The sequence below is a fragment of the Vanessa atalanta genome, chromosome 25 (assembly GCF_905147765.1).
Source record: "Vanessa atalanta chromosome 25, ilVanAtal1.2, whole genome shotgun sequence".
NCBI lineage: Eukaryota > Metazoa > Arthropoda > Insecta > Lepidoptera > Nymphalidae > Vanessa > Vanessa atalanta.
The window spans coordinates 6,864,405-6,883,420 of NC_061895.1; the positions used below are offsets into that span (position 1 = coordinate 6,864,405).

At 31.8% G+C, this 19,016-nt stretch overlaps 1 protein-coding gene across 2 annotated transcripts in view; it reads right to left on the bottom strand.

The window, feature by feature from the left end:
• LOC125073657 (forkhead box protein P3) overlaps window positions 1–19,016 on the bottom strand; it is a 76,061-nt gene that overhangs the window by 43,689 nt on the left and 13,356 nt on the right. For both annotated transcript variants that reach the window (XM_047684579.1, XM_047684578.1), the window contains exon 2: window positions 4,615–4,820. In XM_047684579.1, the coding sequence (XP_047540535.1) occupies window positions 4,615–4,662 (48 nt within the window). In that variant the 5' untranslated portion in view covers window positions 4,663–4,820. The remainder of the gene's footprint in view (window positions 1–4,614; window positions 4,821–19,016) is intronic.

Here is a 19,016-nt window from a genome sequence, read left to right on the forward strand (position 1 = left end):
AGATATTCTATTGCCAAATAACAGTACACTGTATTGTTGTGTTCCGGTTAGAAGGGTGAGTGAGCCAGTGTATTCACAGGCACAAGGGACATAACATCTTAGTTCCCAAGGTTGGTGGCGCATAGGTGATGTAAGGAATGGTTAATATTTCTTACAGCGCCTTTGTCTATGGGCGGTGGTGAACACTTACCATCAGGTGGCCCATATGCTCGTTCGCCAATCAATGCTATATAAAAAAAAAAAACATGTCACACAAGCATCTTATGTTTATTGATGTATCAATAATCTTTAGGTTAATTATTGTCTGTGTGATGCAATTAGCGAAAGAAATTTGAATCTCTAGCCAAATATTTCGGTTAAACACATGAAAAGATTATAACAAAGTGGTTCTGACTAATGAAGACATTGGTGAATATAAATTAAAAAAAAAAAAAAAAACAAAATATAGGTACTTTATTCAAGTAGACTTTTGCAAGCACTTTTGGATCGTCATTTAACAAACTATATTAAGTGAAGCTACTACCGTTTCGAAATGCAGATTCTTCCGAGAAGAACCGGCAAGAAACTCAGTGGTTACTCTTTTTCAAAATTTAAAAATACAAAGTCACGTTAATTAAATACGATATACCTATACATATAGTTGACTTCCAGGCAGGATGTATTATATATGTATATAATTATATAATATATTATATATGTATATTATAAACCCTACGTTTCTTTATCATCCATATGATCTAAATAGAAAAGTAGAAACAAACAAAACCACGAGCTATACGAGTCGTATGTAATATATATGTTTAGTTAAAGATATATTTAATGGTCGTTCCGATTTATTTTAACGCTCCATAAAATCGATTACGTGCAAATGTTTTTGTTTTCGAAACGATTTTTTTTTTGTTTTATAAAACAATTGAGCGCACGAAAAATTTGTTTAGCTTCTCGATTCATCTCGCTTACCAAGCTTACGTTATGATAAAAATATTTTACATAGATTTTAAAAACATTTGTAATGTATACGTGTTTCGTTATTAATTCGATAAACACTCTAAGATTTCTTTGATTTAACACTTTATGGGACAAAATGTGAAGCTAGCATGACTTATGTTTACACTGTCGTATTAAATAATAATATTCTGATATATGAGCCGAGATGACCCAGTGGTTAGATACGTACATCTTAACCGATGATTTCGGGTTCAAACCCAGGCAATCACCACTGAATTATCATGAGCTTAATTTGCGTTTATAATTCATCTCGTGCTCGGCGGTGAAGGAAAACATCGTGAGGAAACCTGCATGTGTCTAATTTCAAAGGGAGAGGAAGCCTTAGCCCAACAGAGGGAAATTTACAGGCTGTTAATGAATGATGATTCTTATGGAATAGGGCGAAAATAAGTAAAGATCTAATTGGTATACTGAAATTTATTTTGTAATCCAGTCAGCTCAGCACAACAGTTGACAAGAGAGAGTCAATATAAAGAATATAATACGACCGAACAGAAAAGACAATAAAGCATCAAAGACAGTGGCTCCAACTAGTGCGCTGCGCAGACACTAAAATTCAGCTACAAAAACAATAACAATTTAAACTAAAATCCAGGCAAGTATCGCTGAGTTTTCATAATTAATCATTCTTTACTAGCACTGGTATAGAATGTTCAATACTAAGATGTTAAATCCCACCCTCACCCTGATCAAACCTTCACCCTTCAGACTTGAACACAACTAAACGACTTGAGTTTTCATCTCAAGGAATGGCTAATATTTCTATGGGCAGTTGTGATTTACCATCAGATGTTCCATTTGCCTAACTATGCTTAACCTTTTCTCCACAAAACATAAACTAAACAATGGATGTATAAATAATAATAAACTTTATATAGAGTTATTTGCGACCAACTAGTAAATATCCTTGCTATAAAATAAAAACAATCTATCTCAAATGTACGTTACAATAAGTAGGAAAAAAATAATTATAATACATACAGACATACATAATTCATTAATAACGTTCAAAATATATTTTTTGAAAGAATACGCTTCGTCATAATGACATTAATAATGCTTTGAAAATTCTCACAGAAAAGACGAAATCTTAGAGAGATGAGAAAATAACAAATTTATCTTAGTAAAGTGATTAACTATTATAAGATCATATTAATCTCACACTGCTGGACGAAGACAGCTTTTGAGAAGAAGGATACTTCCGCAACGCTGTTCCAAATCGGGTTTGTGGTACCAATGTGATGGCAGATGCAATACACGGACCTCCCGACATTTTCGTTCACCGCTAAGTACAAGATTAACTTACAAATAAAGCACGTGGAAATAAGAAATCTACAATTAATATTGAGATGGTCTAATCACACGTCATCTATGCTGTAAATTTATCTTATTCTTAAGAATTATCTTAAAATGTTACAATTTTAAAGTTTCATGGATAACATTAACAGCCTGTAAATTTCCCACTGCTGGGCCTTACCTCCTCGTCCTTTCAGGAGAAGGTTTTGGAGCATATTTTACCACGCTGCTCCAATGCGGGTTGGTGAAACACACATGTGTCAAAATTTCACTGAAATTAGACACATGCGACCTCACGATGTTTACGGGATGAATTATAAACACATATTAAGCACATGAAAATTCAGTGATGCTTGCCTGGGTTTGAACTAGCAATCATCGGTTAAGATGCACGCGTTCTAACCTATACCGTTTAATTACTTCTTCACAATGAAATCATAGTGAAGACTAATAAATAATTTATAATTAATTTATATAAACGTACACATTGACATAATAAAAAAACACAGTCGATAAAAATAGATTACCGTTCTTGTCGGTTCTCATCGTCAGAATCTACATTCCGAGCCTTTAAATGTTAAATTAAGTTCAAAAGCGCTCGTGAAAAAAAGGCCTTCTTGAATAAAGTATATTTTGAAATACAACCCGTCAAAAATTTTTTAATGTTTTTCTAACAAAACGAATGTACAATTTATCATCTAGGTTTCATTTAAAAGTTTTTTTTTTGTCCGTCCAAAGTAATTACAAGTTATTTAAGTATAAAATAATTAGGCGTTTTTTTTCACAAGTGTATAGGATTGTTTGACCAGTAATACTTAGAAATAACACAATTAAAATGTATATTTAAATTTTAATCGCTTTAAAATATTAGCTATCGATGTTAATTTGTGTGAAGATAAAATCCTACTCCACGATATAACATCCCTTGGGCCTCTTACTTGAAAATTTATAACTCTAAGATACTGAGACCCAGAATTATACTCAGAAGAATACAAGCCCTTAAACCGTACGCATACTGGAGTAAAATCATCAACACACTTTATCATAGGTACAGAGTTCAATCAAAATTTGAAAAACCATTTGATACTAAGCGATCACCACCGCTGTTAATTAATATATATACAAGAACTAACATGTCATATTCCTTGTGGTTTATAAGAGTGTGATGTCTCAAGCTAAATAATAGAAATAACCCGAAGACACGTCACGAAAACACGTCATCACATATGGAAAGCTCAAATAATAAAATATGTATTCTAGATTACGGTTTAATACATTCCTATTCTATCCTAAACTCAATGCGTATCATAAGTTATCTTTATAAGAGTTTAATGTATATTCCAAGTATTAAAACCTTTTCACGGAACCATTGAACGTAATTCCAACTCCAAAGATATACATCATACGTAATTAGCTAACAAGTTCGCAATGGACTGCGTAAAAAAAAAAATCTCGACTTCATTATTTATTATAAATAATGCCTTTTATTTACATTATTTAAAAAAAATCAACGTTTTCGTAACACGTGTATTGCCAAAACTAGAATCAAGGTCGACGAGTGGCTATAATTATTTTATTTTTCCTTTAGATAAACAGTCAGGAAGTCGACTTTAATAACGCGAAACGAGTTTTTGTTTACCTACCCGATAAAAGTTATAACACGTACTGATAAGAATTTAAATTTCGAGTGTGCATTTTTTATGGTGAACAATTTTTTTTTTAAATTTAAAGTTAGGCAGTAAAGAAAAATAAAGTTACTTGGATAAATATTACAAAATATTCGAAAAACACTTCAGTTGCAATATATAAGTATATATATATATCTTTTAATCGTCTTTAATAACTGACTACATAAACCAATATTGATATAAAAGATTACCAATAATAAAATAGTAATAAAAGGTTATTTGCAGAAACAGATAGGTAAGAGGAAATTATTTTGTTTTATAAATACATAAGTATGTATATTTATTGTATGTCTTAAAACCAATTCGCATTTAGAAAATATTGTTACACTACACGTAACTTAGGACTTTTGCTGTCAATAAATTAAAAAAAAAAAGCTTCCAAACAAAATAATTAAATATCTACACGAATAAAATTGTAGGCACAGCTAAAATAATGTTAATTAAAGTCAATAAATATGACAGGAAATCTTTTAATTATAATGAATTCCTAATAAATAATTTATAATCAATTTAAGGACATTTACAATTCACGTGTTATAGAAATATAAATAAGTTATGTAATATATAACTAAATACATATTTTTGTAAATAAAAAAATATATAAATGTGTATAGGTACGTACCGCTACATCTATGTAGTTACCATCATCGTCGTCCCGTTGGAGACACATCCAGGAATCACAGATTATATCAGCTCTTATCTCACTTCACTTAAACTGTCAATAAATATTATAAATAATATGTGCCCAAGACCAGCGCCTTGCGGTACCCCTCGCCTAAGCCCGTGAAATGACTGAAGCGCTGCGCCTTCTGATGTTTTGAATACAATCTGTAACAGTACAGAAAAACAATAATAAACTTCACTGCCAGTAGCAACGACTTCAAGTACGTAAAGCTAGGGATATATGTGGTATAAGTAATCAAACTGTTCATAAATCAACTTTACACTACGTAGTTACAGTTGGTTTTCATTTGACATCTCTGAGCAGATGTTCGTGGTTGTTTTATGGGGTACTGGTTGATTTTTTTTTATGTTTGTGTAAACAAACCTTTTTAAAGTATTATGGATCTATGGATTAAGTACATATTTATATATTACTGAAGTTGGTTTTCGTCATTATTATTCTTATTTTAATTCAAATTAAATTAATTGAATTATTAAGTTTACTACTGATTAAATTAAAATACGTTATAAATATACTCACGTTAAACTTTTCGTGAAAGTAAATAAAATACTATGTAACTCAAATTTCATCACAAATGAATACATAGATAACAGTTTTCCATGTCTATACATAAAAACTTTAGAGATAAGGCACAAAATCAGTGACTACAGTTGTTTTTGTTTTGAATGTATCAAATCAAATCAAATTCCTCTATTCAATATAGAAGAATTACTCTTACTTATTGATTGTCAAATTAAACACTACCACCGGTTCGGAAAAGAATAAACCCTGAAAAGAACCCGGGTATACTAAATAATAAATTTAACAAACTAATTATAAAGTAATTTCGTAACACAATATCTAAATATCCTTTGATAATAATAAGTACGGTACCTGAAAACATTGCCAAATTTAGACCGGTGACCTAATGTCAATAGTTATTTGTATCAACGGCACTTGTTTTGGTTGACACACGACACCGAGCTTACACACGACACACGAAAGATTTGCTAAACAATATATACCGTAACACAAAACATAACGTAACTTAATCGTATGACGAAATATAATCCGTACAATAAAAACTTAAATTTACTTTATTAACAGTATAAATTTTAAGTGCGAAACTCTGCTAGAATTGTACTGATTGGTCAGGTTTTAATAAGTCGCCTTTGTCCTTAATTGGGTTTTCAAATTTGTTTCATGACAAATTTCTTCAAATTCGCTTCAGTGGTTTGGCCTTGAAAGCGTGAAAAGCCTAGTTATTTTCGAATTATATAATATCAGTATAGATATTATATAAGTATATTAAGTCCTTCTACGGAACGTTCTGCCTCTTTGATAAGTTATTACGTATTGGGTTAATTATTTTTGTCAGTTAGGTTATCAAATCCTCTTCTCGTTATACTATAGTCTAGAACATGGTCCTAGGTTTAGGTTATTGTGCTTACAAATAATCTGACCAAACAACTTTCCCTATGATTTTCTAAGTCTCATCCTTTTCCTAGCACTGGACATGTATCGACTATTTTTTAATTTAGCTGACTGTTTATGTACCTGAAAAAATTAACTTGTAATTTACATCTTCAAAGTATAATTAAAAAAATCTATTCAAGCTAAATGTATTTTTTATGGCATCGGCGGACGATTAAATATGGATCATTTTTACCTGATGATAATCTGGCAATACATTTGAAATTTTGACCATTTCTTACAGAACTACAATGCGCCACCCACGGAACTGAGATGTTATTTCCTCAGTGCGTGTAGAAACACTGATTCTCTCACCCTTCAGACCGGAAAACAATAATACTAAGTATTGTTGTTTAGCGGTATTATACAATACATAGCACAAAGTTTATTTTTAATTTTAAATAAAAGCAATCAGCAAAACTAATTCAGTAATAAACAAATTACACTCCATCGTACAATATTGAAAATCATATGATAAGCTATTTTAAGCGTGAAACCATTAAATAATAGAGTATTTCCAATGTTTCATAATATCTGACGTTTCAGGATCAAGGAGCACTCCGTTATGCGTTTGTACTTCTACAGAAAATCAAAATGATGACAGATGACAGTTAAAAAAACGATATAAATTCAATTCCTTAACCTTATTTTGTTTTCCGGTCATGGCTGGACTGTAAGTTTGGGGGGCTCTGGGCTAACACTACTTAGGGTATTAAGCGTACAAAGACTAAAATCTTGGATTTAAAATTCAAATCATAATGATCCTTTGTTATATAGATATTGACGCTGTGAGAAATATTAACCATTCCTTACATAATTAGTGCCCAGGACTGGACCGTAATTTTAGGGGGCCCCGACGCTAACACTACTTAGGGGCCCACCTAAGACATATCTGAACGTAGACTTGAATTGAATTAAATTAAGGTTTGATTCGAATTTGAAGAACTCGCATGTCTGCAAACCATACGATCTGTTTAATTTAATAAAGTTATGGATTCATTCGCATTATCGTCTATTTTAGACTTTGACTTGACTTAGCTTGGGGCCCCTTGAATCCACGGGGCCCTGGGCTGAAGCCCAAAGAGCCATATGGTATATCAAGCCCTGTTTCCGGTGAATATTTGTAATTTCTTTTAAATACGTCGTGTATGTGACATGTTTATTTATTACAAAATTAAAAAGTAATAAAAATTAAATAATTTCAATAATATTACACGATAAAATACTATAATGTATAATACAGGTTAAATAGTCATTTAATTATATTTATTGAACATACCTATGTAATTGAATGGGCGTAAGGTCTTATATCTACTGAGTAGAATATTTATTCCGAACCAATGGCAGTTTTACATACATATTATCAAACCCTGTAAAAAGACGATTCGTGACACATGATGTGTACGTAATGAATATTATGTCATTTGTTAAATCAATGACAAAGCAATTGATAAATATAATTAAAATTTCTTAAGTTATTGTTGAGTTTAATCCTTAATAAGGAGATTGTAAAATAAATATTATTTCGTTATTATTTATAATATTTTCAGATATGTTTCCGTGATAGTATTTATCATTTCTAAAAATATATTCAAATGATCTTATGAATTATATATAACGTATAAACAAACATAATAATTATATATGAACTATCATAAGATGATAAAGTTCTATTTGCTATAATAATTCATAACCGATTATACTTACATGAATTATGAATTGAATAATAAATTTGCATATACATACATTAACTACTTACTACAATTATTATTTATAGATATCGGCAAGGTTGTTTCTAATATTAATTAATATATTCACAAAAAATTACATCGTAATAATATTTTATATTTGTTAAAATATTTTAAATTATCTCATAAAATAATTATTACTAACAACGCCATCTATACAAAATACTCGGAACTATCACTTCATTAAGAATAATGTTAACAGTGCCATCTATGTCTAATAACCGGTACTATTGTTTTTTGTTTCACCGTCACGCCTGTTGCATACGGCCATACAATTGTTTACACAACAAAAGCCCCTTGTTTGTTTTTCGCTAGACGTTTCCTGGTTTATTTTGTGTGAACTCGCGTTTTGTATGTGTTTGTGTTTTCACAGCCGCTTGTGTTCGTACACAAGGTGTTATTCATGTTCAAGCAGTAATAAATTCTGTGTCGAAGTATTGCTTATGTTGAAACGAGTATGAACGACGATTATTGATTTGTTATATTACAATTTGCTTATTAATTATGATTCCATATATATTATTTAGTTTATGGATTGAGTGTTCAATTGAAACAGCAATTTATGTAATTATGAATTAAACTTGAATCAATATAAGTGATTACGTAAAATAAACTAATCTTAATGGAACATTATTAAAGAATTTACATTTTTCGGATTTCCTGTTTCACTGTCGCGCAACACAGTTCACAGTCATTAGCCGAATTCGTTTAAAGCGGTTTAAACCGGATTTCATACCATTCGATATTCCTTAACTTTTTAAACTGGCAAATCGATGAAAAGGAAGTTTTAATTGATAGGATTATCGATATTATTACCGACAAAGCCTCGGGCAGCAAGATGTTTCTATTTTGATATTCCATAGTTATATTCCATACTAGTTTAAAAGAGAAATTATTTAATTATAAAACATTTCTAAAAATATTATACCTACTTGTAAAATATATAATTGTGAAATTATTCAAAGCGTGTCTTTGACGTTTGATATTTGTTTGATACAATATTATTAATTACGCTTGCATATTTTATTACATGGGATATAAAATTATGTTCAAGAAACATTTGAACCGTCTACGTACACTGTTAAATATTGTGTTTGTTGGCGTATGTAGTATATGTACGTATTACTTTTTTTATTGTAGCTGATGATATATTTGTACAAGGTGTTTTATAACAAGCCAATGGGGTAATATTAAAAAAAAAAATTATGTTCATTTTACTTAATTCATAGACTCGAATAGCTACTTTGAAATATGAATGTAATTACTCATAGGAAACTTACGCTTCGATATTTCAATGTCATATTTAAACCGTATTAATTAATATGGTTTATGGTTTTAGAAAATGTCATGTCAGTGTCTATAGGTGGTGGTAACCACTTACCATTCTATAGATTTGAAAAATATTTCTGAATTAGTTCGAGGAAGCGATGGTCTGTTAGGATCCAGTTAAATATGCGTAAAGCCACGTTGTGCAGCTAGTTATTATTATAGTGTTAAATATAAGTATATAAACTATGTATTAAAATTCGATAGGAAATATGCATATAACGGTTCAAATAGTTAAAAATAACGCTAGCGTTTCTATGTACACAAGAACAAATGAATATTTAGATGGTAATGTTTACTTCGTATATTTGTTGTATTTATTATATGTTAGATCTTTTATTTTACTTTCGTAACGGATGTCCCTGTTTATTTTAACATACACATTTTAAAATCGTTTTAGCATACAGCGGCGAATGTATTTTATTTAAATGATTTGTATAAATTTAGCTAACATATTCTTTGATGTGTGACGCCCTAAACAAATTGAATTTTATTGGTACTGTGATTACGTTTCGAAGACCAGCGTTATGACTACTGTCGTGTGAAAGGTCACTATACTCGTGACAAATTATTTTGAATTTTGCACTGTCTTCGGGACTATAAATAAGTTAACACAATAACCAGTCAAAAATTAAAAATAAACAGGAATTATATGCACTAACAAACCTTTTCTTACAACTGTGCCCTGAAAACCAGCGCTATGACCACTTTTTAGTCTATAGGTTCGCCATACTTGCGACAAATAACTTCGTCGCAAATAAATGTTACGGTCACTATCGCCTTGTCTATGATTAAAATTTACACGCTTGTGAATCGCAAATGAACTCTAAATCTTAAAAGATCAAACCTTTACTTATAAACTTTGTTTAGAGGGTATTAAGTAAAACGCCAATTCGTCTCTTTCTATCTTCATTGATTTGACATTCAAAAGAAGAAGACAGAGGATTGATTGGCTAACCACTCCGTAAACATCATTTATAAGTAGGTAAAGTTGTCAAACTTGGTTTGTGGTAGGGCTTCGTGCAAGCCCGCCTGGGTAGGTACCACTCATCAGATTTTCTACCGCCAAACAACAGTACTAAGTATTGTTGTGTTCCAGTTTGAAGGGTGAGTGAGAGAGTATAACTACAAGCGCAAGAGACCCAAGGTTAAGTATTGCGGTGGTGACCACTTATCATCAGGTGGCCCATTAGCTCGTCCGCCTACCTATACCACAAAGATAAAAACTTAAAACAATCCCTGCTCTCAGAACTAAATTAACAAACAAACAAATTACTATTATAACAACGTGTTTCCAAGTTCGCAATAAAGAATTTGAATAAAAACCTTAACAATGCTCCTGTCAATAGGTCTTCGTGTTTTTTTAACTACTATTGGCTATATAGAGTAAGCAGGCTTATTCTTGGAAAGCTGGATATGGTGTTAATTATAACGAAATCATTCAAGTGTAACTAATTGTTTGTTTGTTATATATTTTTTACTAATAATTCGTAACGATACGGTATTAGACAAATACTATAATTCAAAAAGGTCATACAGTTCTTAAGCTTCAAATTCTATTCAGAAGATTGGTGATCATTGGTGATGTAAGGAATGGTTAATATTTCTTACGGCGCCTAAGTCTACGGTCAGTGGTGATCACTTACCGTCAGGTCGCCCATTTGCACGTCCACCAGCATGAGCGACAAAAAAAAAGAAACTCGTAATTGGTGGCAAGAAGCGTTTTTTTCAAGTATTTTTTTTAAGTTAAATGATCTAAACTTACTTTTAATTGCACTTTAAAAATAGTTTAAACGCTTTTATGACACAGAAATTGTCTGATATTCTTGAGGTTTTATACAGGCGTTTATTTTAATCTCTATCGAATAAAGAGATTCTTTAAAACTAAGTACAAAGACTGTAATCCAGAAAAAAAATTATATAAAATTCATCCGTTTTTCTTTTGAACAAGAGCAAAATTTTTATGGTTTTAGAATAACAATAATTCATTGAAATAGATATCACCGTGTTCAAAATTTATAAATATTATATAAACAAATTGTTTTCGGATTCAGTTTTATTTACTTACTAAAATAACAAAAAACAAACTCGTAATACGCTTAAATTTAGCTATTCCAGAGATATGGGTACTCTGCCGTAGGCCGATCATCTGGCCGCGACGCCTAGTCAACGACGGTCGAAGTATCCTCAAGTATCTTCTATATCTAATTATTGTAACTACACTCCCTGATATCTCAAGACTCAGTTTACACCGGACAAAATACTATGAACCAATTTTATTTGGTAGTGTTATAACAGCTATGTGGGTGGTATGACCACTGAACCCTGCCAGCATAGATATGCATCTTTATCTGTGAGGAATTATTCGAAAATAGCAGGAGTTAATTTTCATTTAATTGTGTAAGTGTTATAAAATACACGTATTAATTATTGAGCTTAATATATTAAATTATGTAATATTAAAAATAAGTTAATTAGTTTGGATGTATGTCCTGCTTCCTTGCATTAATATGTTAACCGATTATAAAAATGATTTTGAGGAATTTACAGATTATTAATAGCAATATATACTATTTTATGTGAAAGGTAAAATTTATACCTAATTTAGATGTGAAAATAAAATAAAGATTTACTGTTAAGAGATTTTCTTAATTTATAAGGTGAGTGAGAGTGAGTTCGTAAGGTGAGTAAGAAGTCTTGGGATAATATTTAGATAGAAGACCAAAAAAATCAAATAGGTCCAGATTTATATTTTATTCTAGCTTCCCGTCATGACTTCCTAAGGGGACTTCCTTCGCCATGAATTCATACGAAATTTGACCACATTATCAGCAGATGAAATTACAAAAAATCCTTTTTTAGGAAATCTTACGTTATATAAAACAAACCTACCTTCCAAATGTTACATAACTAGACGGTTGTTTTGGTGGTGCGTTGATAGTCAGTAAACAGAAACGATTTTATACATTATATATATGTGTGCATCATAATATTCTTCTATATAAATATATAAAAGCCTAATACCACTTACTGGTCAATCACGGAATCTCAGAAACTATAATACCTACAACCTTGAAATTTAGCAGGTACGCTAAGTACGAAATTTACGAAACTCCACCCCTAAGGAGGTAAAATGGGGTTGGAAGCTAGTCTCATAATATACCTTACTAACTACCGGTCCCGGCTTTACACGAGTAGAATATATATATATCGCCGCCAAATAGTTAAATTAGCCATTTAATTAACAGCCTAGACACTTTATAAAGGTCGCCATTCAACCAGTGGCCTGAATGACACCCACCAATACATCTTCCGTTCATAGTATAGGGTTACTTAAGACTCTCCGTTTTTTCAGGCCATTGTACAGCGCCGCTTAGTAAAGTGGCTAGGCGTTTAATTGGATGGCTAATTAAATTAGTTAACTGTGACATATATACAAGTTTTAGATTGAAGACCAAAAAAAATTTCTTGATTTCGGCTTTTCTCTACTGTTATATGCATGTATTATATATATGAACCTCATCCGTTGCGAAGTTCAAAAGAGCAAAGCGTACAGACGGCGTGAAGCGACTTAGTTTTATACTATGTAGATACAGTATTCCACCTCATAGATCCAGTTTCCTCATTTTTTATGTATATATTAAACAAATCTAATTTAACCTCCAAATGAATGTATCTCTGACACACATTTTAATACAAATTGTTGTTACAATGAAAAAGATAAAAACGAATGTTTATTTAAAAAAAAAAATCACAATCTTATCTTTTGTTTATGTAATCTAAATAGATATTTGAGAATAAAGAAATATAAAACTACAAACTTATAGATAAGCGAAATTAAATACGAGTTTCATAATTATTTTGTTGTATACAATCTTTAAACTAAAGTTTTTTACTGCATATATTTGTAATACAATTTATAAAGTAATCAAATCAAAATATACTTTATTCAAGTAGGCTTTCACAAGCACTTTTGAATCGTCATTTAACAAACTATTTAAAGTGAAGCTACCACCGGTTCGGAATGTAGATTCTACCGAGAAGAACCGACTAGAAACTCAGTAGTTACCCTTTTTCAACATCTAAAAATACAGTCATGTTAGTTAAATAGAATTATATATGTATGTTATGCCTCATGCCTGGAAGTCAACAAACATTAACTCCACGCTTTTTTATCATCAATATAATCTTGTATCGAATAATGTTAACTCTTTCTCACGTAACGACAAAAAAGAGATGGCAAGTTTATTAACTGTCACGTTCATAGTCATTTTGTCAAACAGAAACACAGTAATAAGTACTAAGTATTCCTGTATGAAGGTAGAATACCTGATCAAATCGTCTTCAAATGAAGATCTACCAAGAGCCGAAAAAAAATCAGTAGTTTTTAAGCGGATAGCACTTCATAGCTGGATTAAAGCCATTCTCTTGCAGTTCTCAAGGTTGAGCTGAGCTTACTTAGTCACACTAATGATTAAAGGCCCGTTGGTATTGAGCACGAGATGAATTACAAATAAAAATTAAGCCGATAATCTCAGTGGGTATTGTCTGGTTTTGAAACCGCCATCTTTGATAAAGATTCACGTTCTATATTATCTGAGTCATATCTGTTAAATATAATTATTATATTTGTCCAATTAATCAAATATAAGGCAATATACGTTAATACAGATGAAAAATGTAAAGTAAATTTTATAAAACTTCTTAAAACTGAAGTAAAACATGAGGCGAGGTATCGCGTTACGCAATTTTTGTTTGTTAAGAAAAACAATGAACTATGGGAAAATGACTCGCCTTTCTTATTCTTAACGCACACATAAATAATCAACTGTAATATGATATAAAGGTGCGTTTACAATGATGTTTTTTTTCTTTTATTCAAAGATGTATTAGTCTGTATTTATTCGAAATTCGAATTTTGGCTTGTTCGTTTTAAGATTCCTAGTCAGATTTTGTATTTTTAAGATATTTTGTATCTGTGGAGCTGAGATGGCCCTGTGGTTGAAACGCGTGCATCTTAACCGGTGATAACGGATTCAACCGGATCAAACCCAGACAAGCATAACTGAATTTTCATGTAGTTAATTGGTGTTTATAATTAATCTCGTGCTCGGCGGTGAAGGAAAACATCGTGAAGAAAACTGCATGTGTCTAATTTCAACGAAATTCTGCCACATATGTATTCCACCAACCCGCATTGGAACAGCGAGGTGGAATATGCTCCAAACCTTCTCCTCAATGGGAGAGGAGGCCTTAGCCCAGCAGTGGGAAATTTACAGGCTATTAATGTAATGTAAAAATGTGTATGTGTGACTTACTTGTTGGTGAGGCACAGGGCCCGTCTACTCAAACCTACCCACGTATAAATCAATCACTCATCATATATTCTACCGCCAAACTTGTATTGTTGTGTTCTGATTTGGTTGTTGTGATCTGGTTCCGAAGGGTGAACTAGTGTAACTTTAGAGACATGGGACATAAATCTTAGTTTTCGAGTTTGGTGCATTAGTGATATAAAGAATAGTTAATACATTTATATTCGAGTCTAAATATCAGGAAACTATTTCAATTGAGTTGTAATTTGTTATGGAAAGAATCAGTGAATTCATAAATAATCATACTGCGTTTTGATTGGTCCGATTCTTTGACAAAAATTAACATGAGCAATTTTGTGTGCCAAAATTTCTTCAATTGCAATAATAATAAGATCCCTTTAACATAAGACGGATGCTATTTAAAAAAAATACAGATAACTAACATCATGCCGGCTAATTACTACAAAACCTATTTATTCATATAAAACCTATTTTTTTAAATCGAATCTGTCAGTCTTTTCGTGACTACTACTAGACGGAAATCAATTAAATATATTTAACCCGGAAAATATAATGTATATACATTTTCGACGTCGAATAATCAAATTCGTGTGAACACTTCCTTACACTACCATACAATTGTCTATGTGTGTACAGTTTATCTGTTTGGTGTAAACAAAGGAATAACTTGAATTTGGATTCTAATATGTGATTTCAACATTTCCTAAACAATCGTTATTATTACACAAGCAAAACATTAAGTGTATTAAATAAATAATACATTTTAATCAAGTAAACCGACTGGTAGGGATTCAAGTCTGCTGGGTCAGACCAAACAGCCAAGAGAATGAATAAGCCAGTTTATTATAGGCACAAGGGACATAACATCTTAGTTCCAAGTTTGGTGACGCATTGACGGTGCAAGGAATGGTTTATATTTCTTCTATGAACGGTGACCCCTTAACATCAAGTGGCCCATTTGACGTTCTGTCTACCTAATTTTAATAATAAAGAAACTTAGTTCGCACAGTAATTCGGAGTTTTACCCCGTGACATTATTACAAATGTCCTGACCGATTCTATAATAAAATTCCGCAGACATTTTTAACTTTGCCGTTTCATAGATTCAAGTCATTTGTAAAAAATACATTGTATTATTGGTAAAGAATAAAAATACATTGGTAAAGAAAGCATCTTATTCGATACAAGATTATATTGATGATAATAAAGCGTGGAGTTAATCCTTGTTGACTTCCAGGCAGATCCACATAACATACATATATAATTGTATTTAACTAACAGGACTGTATTTTCAGATGTTGAAAAAGAGTAACTACTGAGTTTCTTGCCAGTTGTTCTCGGTAGAATCTACTTTCCGAACCGGTGGTAGCTTTACTTTAAATAGTTTGGTAAATGACGATTTAAGAGTGCTTGTAAAAGCCTACTTGAATGAAGTAGATTTTGATTTGACGGTCCATCTCAAGGGAGACCAGCCAACAGCGCAGGATATATCAAAGTGCACAAGTGTTTGCGAACACAGATGGATTCTCTATTTCACTCTTATAATCCGATGGGACAAGACAAGACTGGGAAGAGTTCAGATGCTGGACTAACGGTTTCACGTGCTTAAGGCAGGGGATTGTACTCACTTCCAGCTTTTAGACTCCGGGTTGTTTCAACGGAATATCCTGATAACTTCTAATTGGTCTGACGAGTGGTCGAACCCAGGATCTCAGGTCTTATAACAAATTTAAATAACGAAGCAGTCAAATATTATGGCACATTATCGAGGCGGACGATCTATTCGCCCGTTCTGTAATACTTCTTACAGCAAGCGCCACGTGCTAATTCCACGTGTTTATTCAAATATCTTGAAATATCTCTGAGAGTACTGGTACGAATTGCGAAATTTATAAGTTATTTTTTATTTAAAGGAAATTCTTGAAATTAACAAGTACTTTTATTTTTATAAGGTTGAATATCGTATGACAAATAAATGAACTAACGTTAATGTATATTTTTCATGATTTTTTAAACTAAAAATTGTTACGTATCAAATATATATATATTTTTAGTAATAATGCAGAGACGTTAGTGTTTTGTATGTCTACCTATATATACGAATAATTCATATAACAAAATTTATACCAAAAGATGTAACGTCTGTCGGCGAAGGATTTAGTATAGATAACTAGAACGCCTTTCTTGAGTGGAATCCAGTTTGTGACGGAAATTCTAGAAAATCAACCATCAATGCATTAATTTAAAAATAATAACATTGTTTTGGTTTGAGTAACTCACAAAAATCCATATCAGCTTAAAAAAGTCGCTGTTATTGTGTAATCACAGCAATACAATTTAATTTTATTTATTTGGATATTATTATATTAATTGCTAACCTAACTACCTACCAACCTACACTCGCGATTAAGTTAGTCCGTAAGGTATTAGGTATAAAAAGTCCATGTACTTCCTTGGAGTTTAAGCTTGCTTCGTAACGAAATTAATCAAAGGTGTTGTGGTTTGGGCGTGAAAGATCTACGGAGCTACTTTCGCGTTTATATTTTATTAGATAAGTAACTGTACTTCGTAGTTTCAATCGCTATAAATATCTTGTTCTTGTATAGATATGATGTGACGTTACAACTTACAGATAATATATTGCAGCCACAGACTTAACAGTACATTTTTATTTCTCTTATAGTATAGTCAGTGGAAGCAACGCTGGAAATAAACAAGCAGTGAATTTTATTCCACACCCTTCTTCCACTGTATATTGGCCTGGTGGTTAACATTTGATAGAATTGTATCCGAAACATATATTTTTTCTCACGATTACCAAAAATTCAGTGAAGCTTGCCCAGATTTGAGCCCAACAATCCCTCTTAAATTCCACGTGTTCCATTGAATCATTGCAATTCGATTTAACCCTAACCTAATTTTAAAAGCGCATTCAAATTTGCTTTTTAACGTGAAAGCATTACTCTCCTCAACAGCTACGTAGTCGGTTAAATCAATTACATCATCTAGAACGACAATACGAGCTGGATATCTAGCTGTCTTCTGGCACGTGCCGCGTTTAGGATTCACAACGGGGTCGGAAATACAGATAGTAATTTATTTAGAATTCGAGGTCGCTATTATTTAGGTTGTTTTGTTTTATCAGTGGCAAGGCGCAATTTCGTATTTTAACCAGTATATGCGAAATATTAAGATAAAACCAGCTCAAAGCGGAATGGATGACGTCAGTTATTACCTTTATTATTTCATTTTGTTTTGTTGTATGTAATATATTTTATGAGTTTATTGATAATTGCTTATTTTTAATTTTCTTATATGATTGATAACAGAAACGAATTTTATTCAATTTTAACGTGTACGTTTAATTTGTCTTTTGCATTTTTTGTGAGCAGAAAATTTTGTAAACATGTACGACTCAAATTTATTTACGATTATATACCATTTATATGTTTAGAAAAAAATCAGTACTGTATATATTGTATAAGTACGTAATAAATAATTTGAATTTAAATGATTAAACGCCCCCTTAACGAATATGTATTACCAGGTCTTATACAGCTTAATTTTGTTTGTTATAAGGGTTTTTCTCACCAAGATGTGTCATCTAATTTCTCAGGACGTAAAGACAGTATGATTTATATGACACTGTTCACATTTACTTAGAACCGAGAGAAAGAACGAATCAGGATTTTCTAAATGCCCTGATCGGATACCGTATGAATGAATCGCAAAAAATTATGAAATTGTGCCGCAATGCAAGCTTCAAAATCTTGTGTTTTAGAATCGGAGCCGGCCACCGTCTTCCGTTTAAACAGACGGTCCGTCTTGTAGAGGACGGGTCCTTAAACATTATATATGATTCAGATAAATAGTCCAATCCTGCTCAGTGCCTTTTTCTTTTCCTTTTAATGTAATGTAATATTTATAAACACCATAAATAAATTTTACACTGTAGCAGTACTTGGCAGTCAGGTTTGATATATCTAGTAATATGACTCATGATTTTGTAACAAATCTGTCAGTCAAAGTCAAATCTTCCCGCAATATAGACGCATCAGGCCTCACGTGATAGCGCGTTAACAAATGCGAAATATTTTGCAACTGATATCAAAATTCAGCACAAATTTCGAAAATGGAATCTTCAAAGCTGATTCAGCTTATCAGAATCACGAGTTTTCCACGACTAGTTCGAAATATTCGAGGCAAAGAGCTCAGATAATCAAAATGATTCTTTGTTTCCAGTGATAATCTGCTTGATACAAATCGAATTCGAACTCGCAATTGGCATAGATGATATATTTCGCCGTCACAACAGACGGTTACGTAACAGTGTCCCACTTAAATTCCTTAACCTTGTCAAAATTGAGGACAAGAATAAACACCTGTGCGCCATCTAATAATTTAACATGTTCTGTATATTTGTTGTATATTTTTGCAAGGTTCGGCCGATAATGTTATCGCCCGTCACGCCTACATG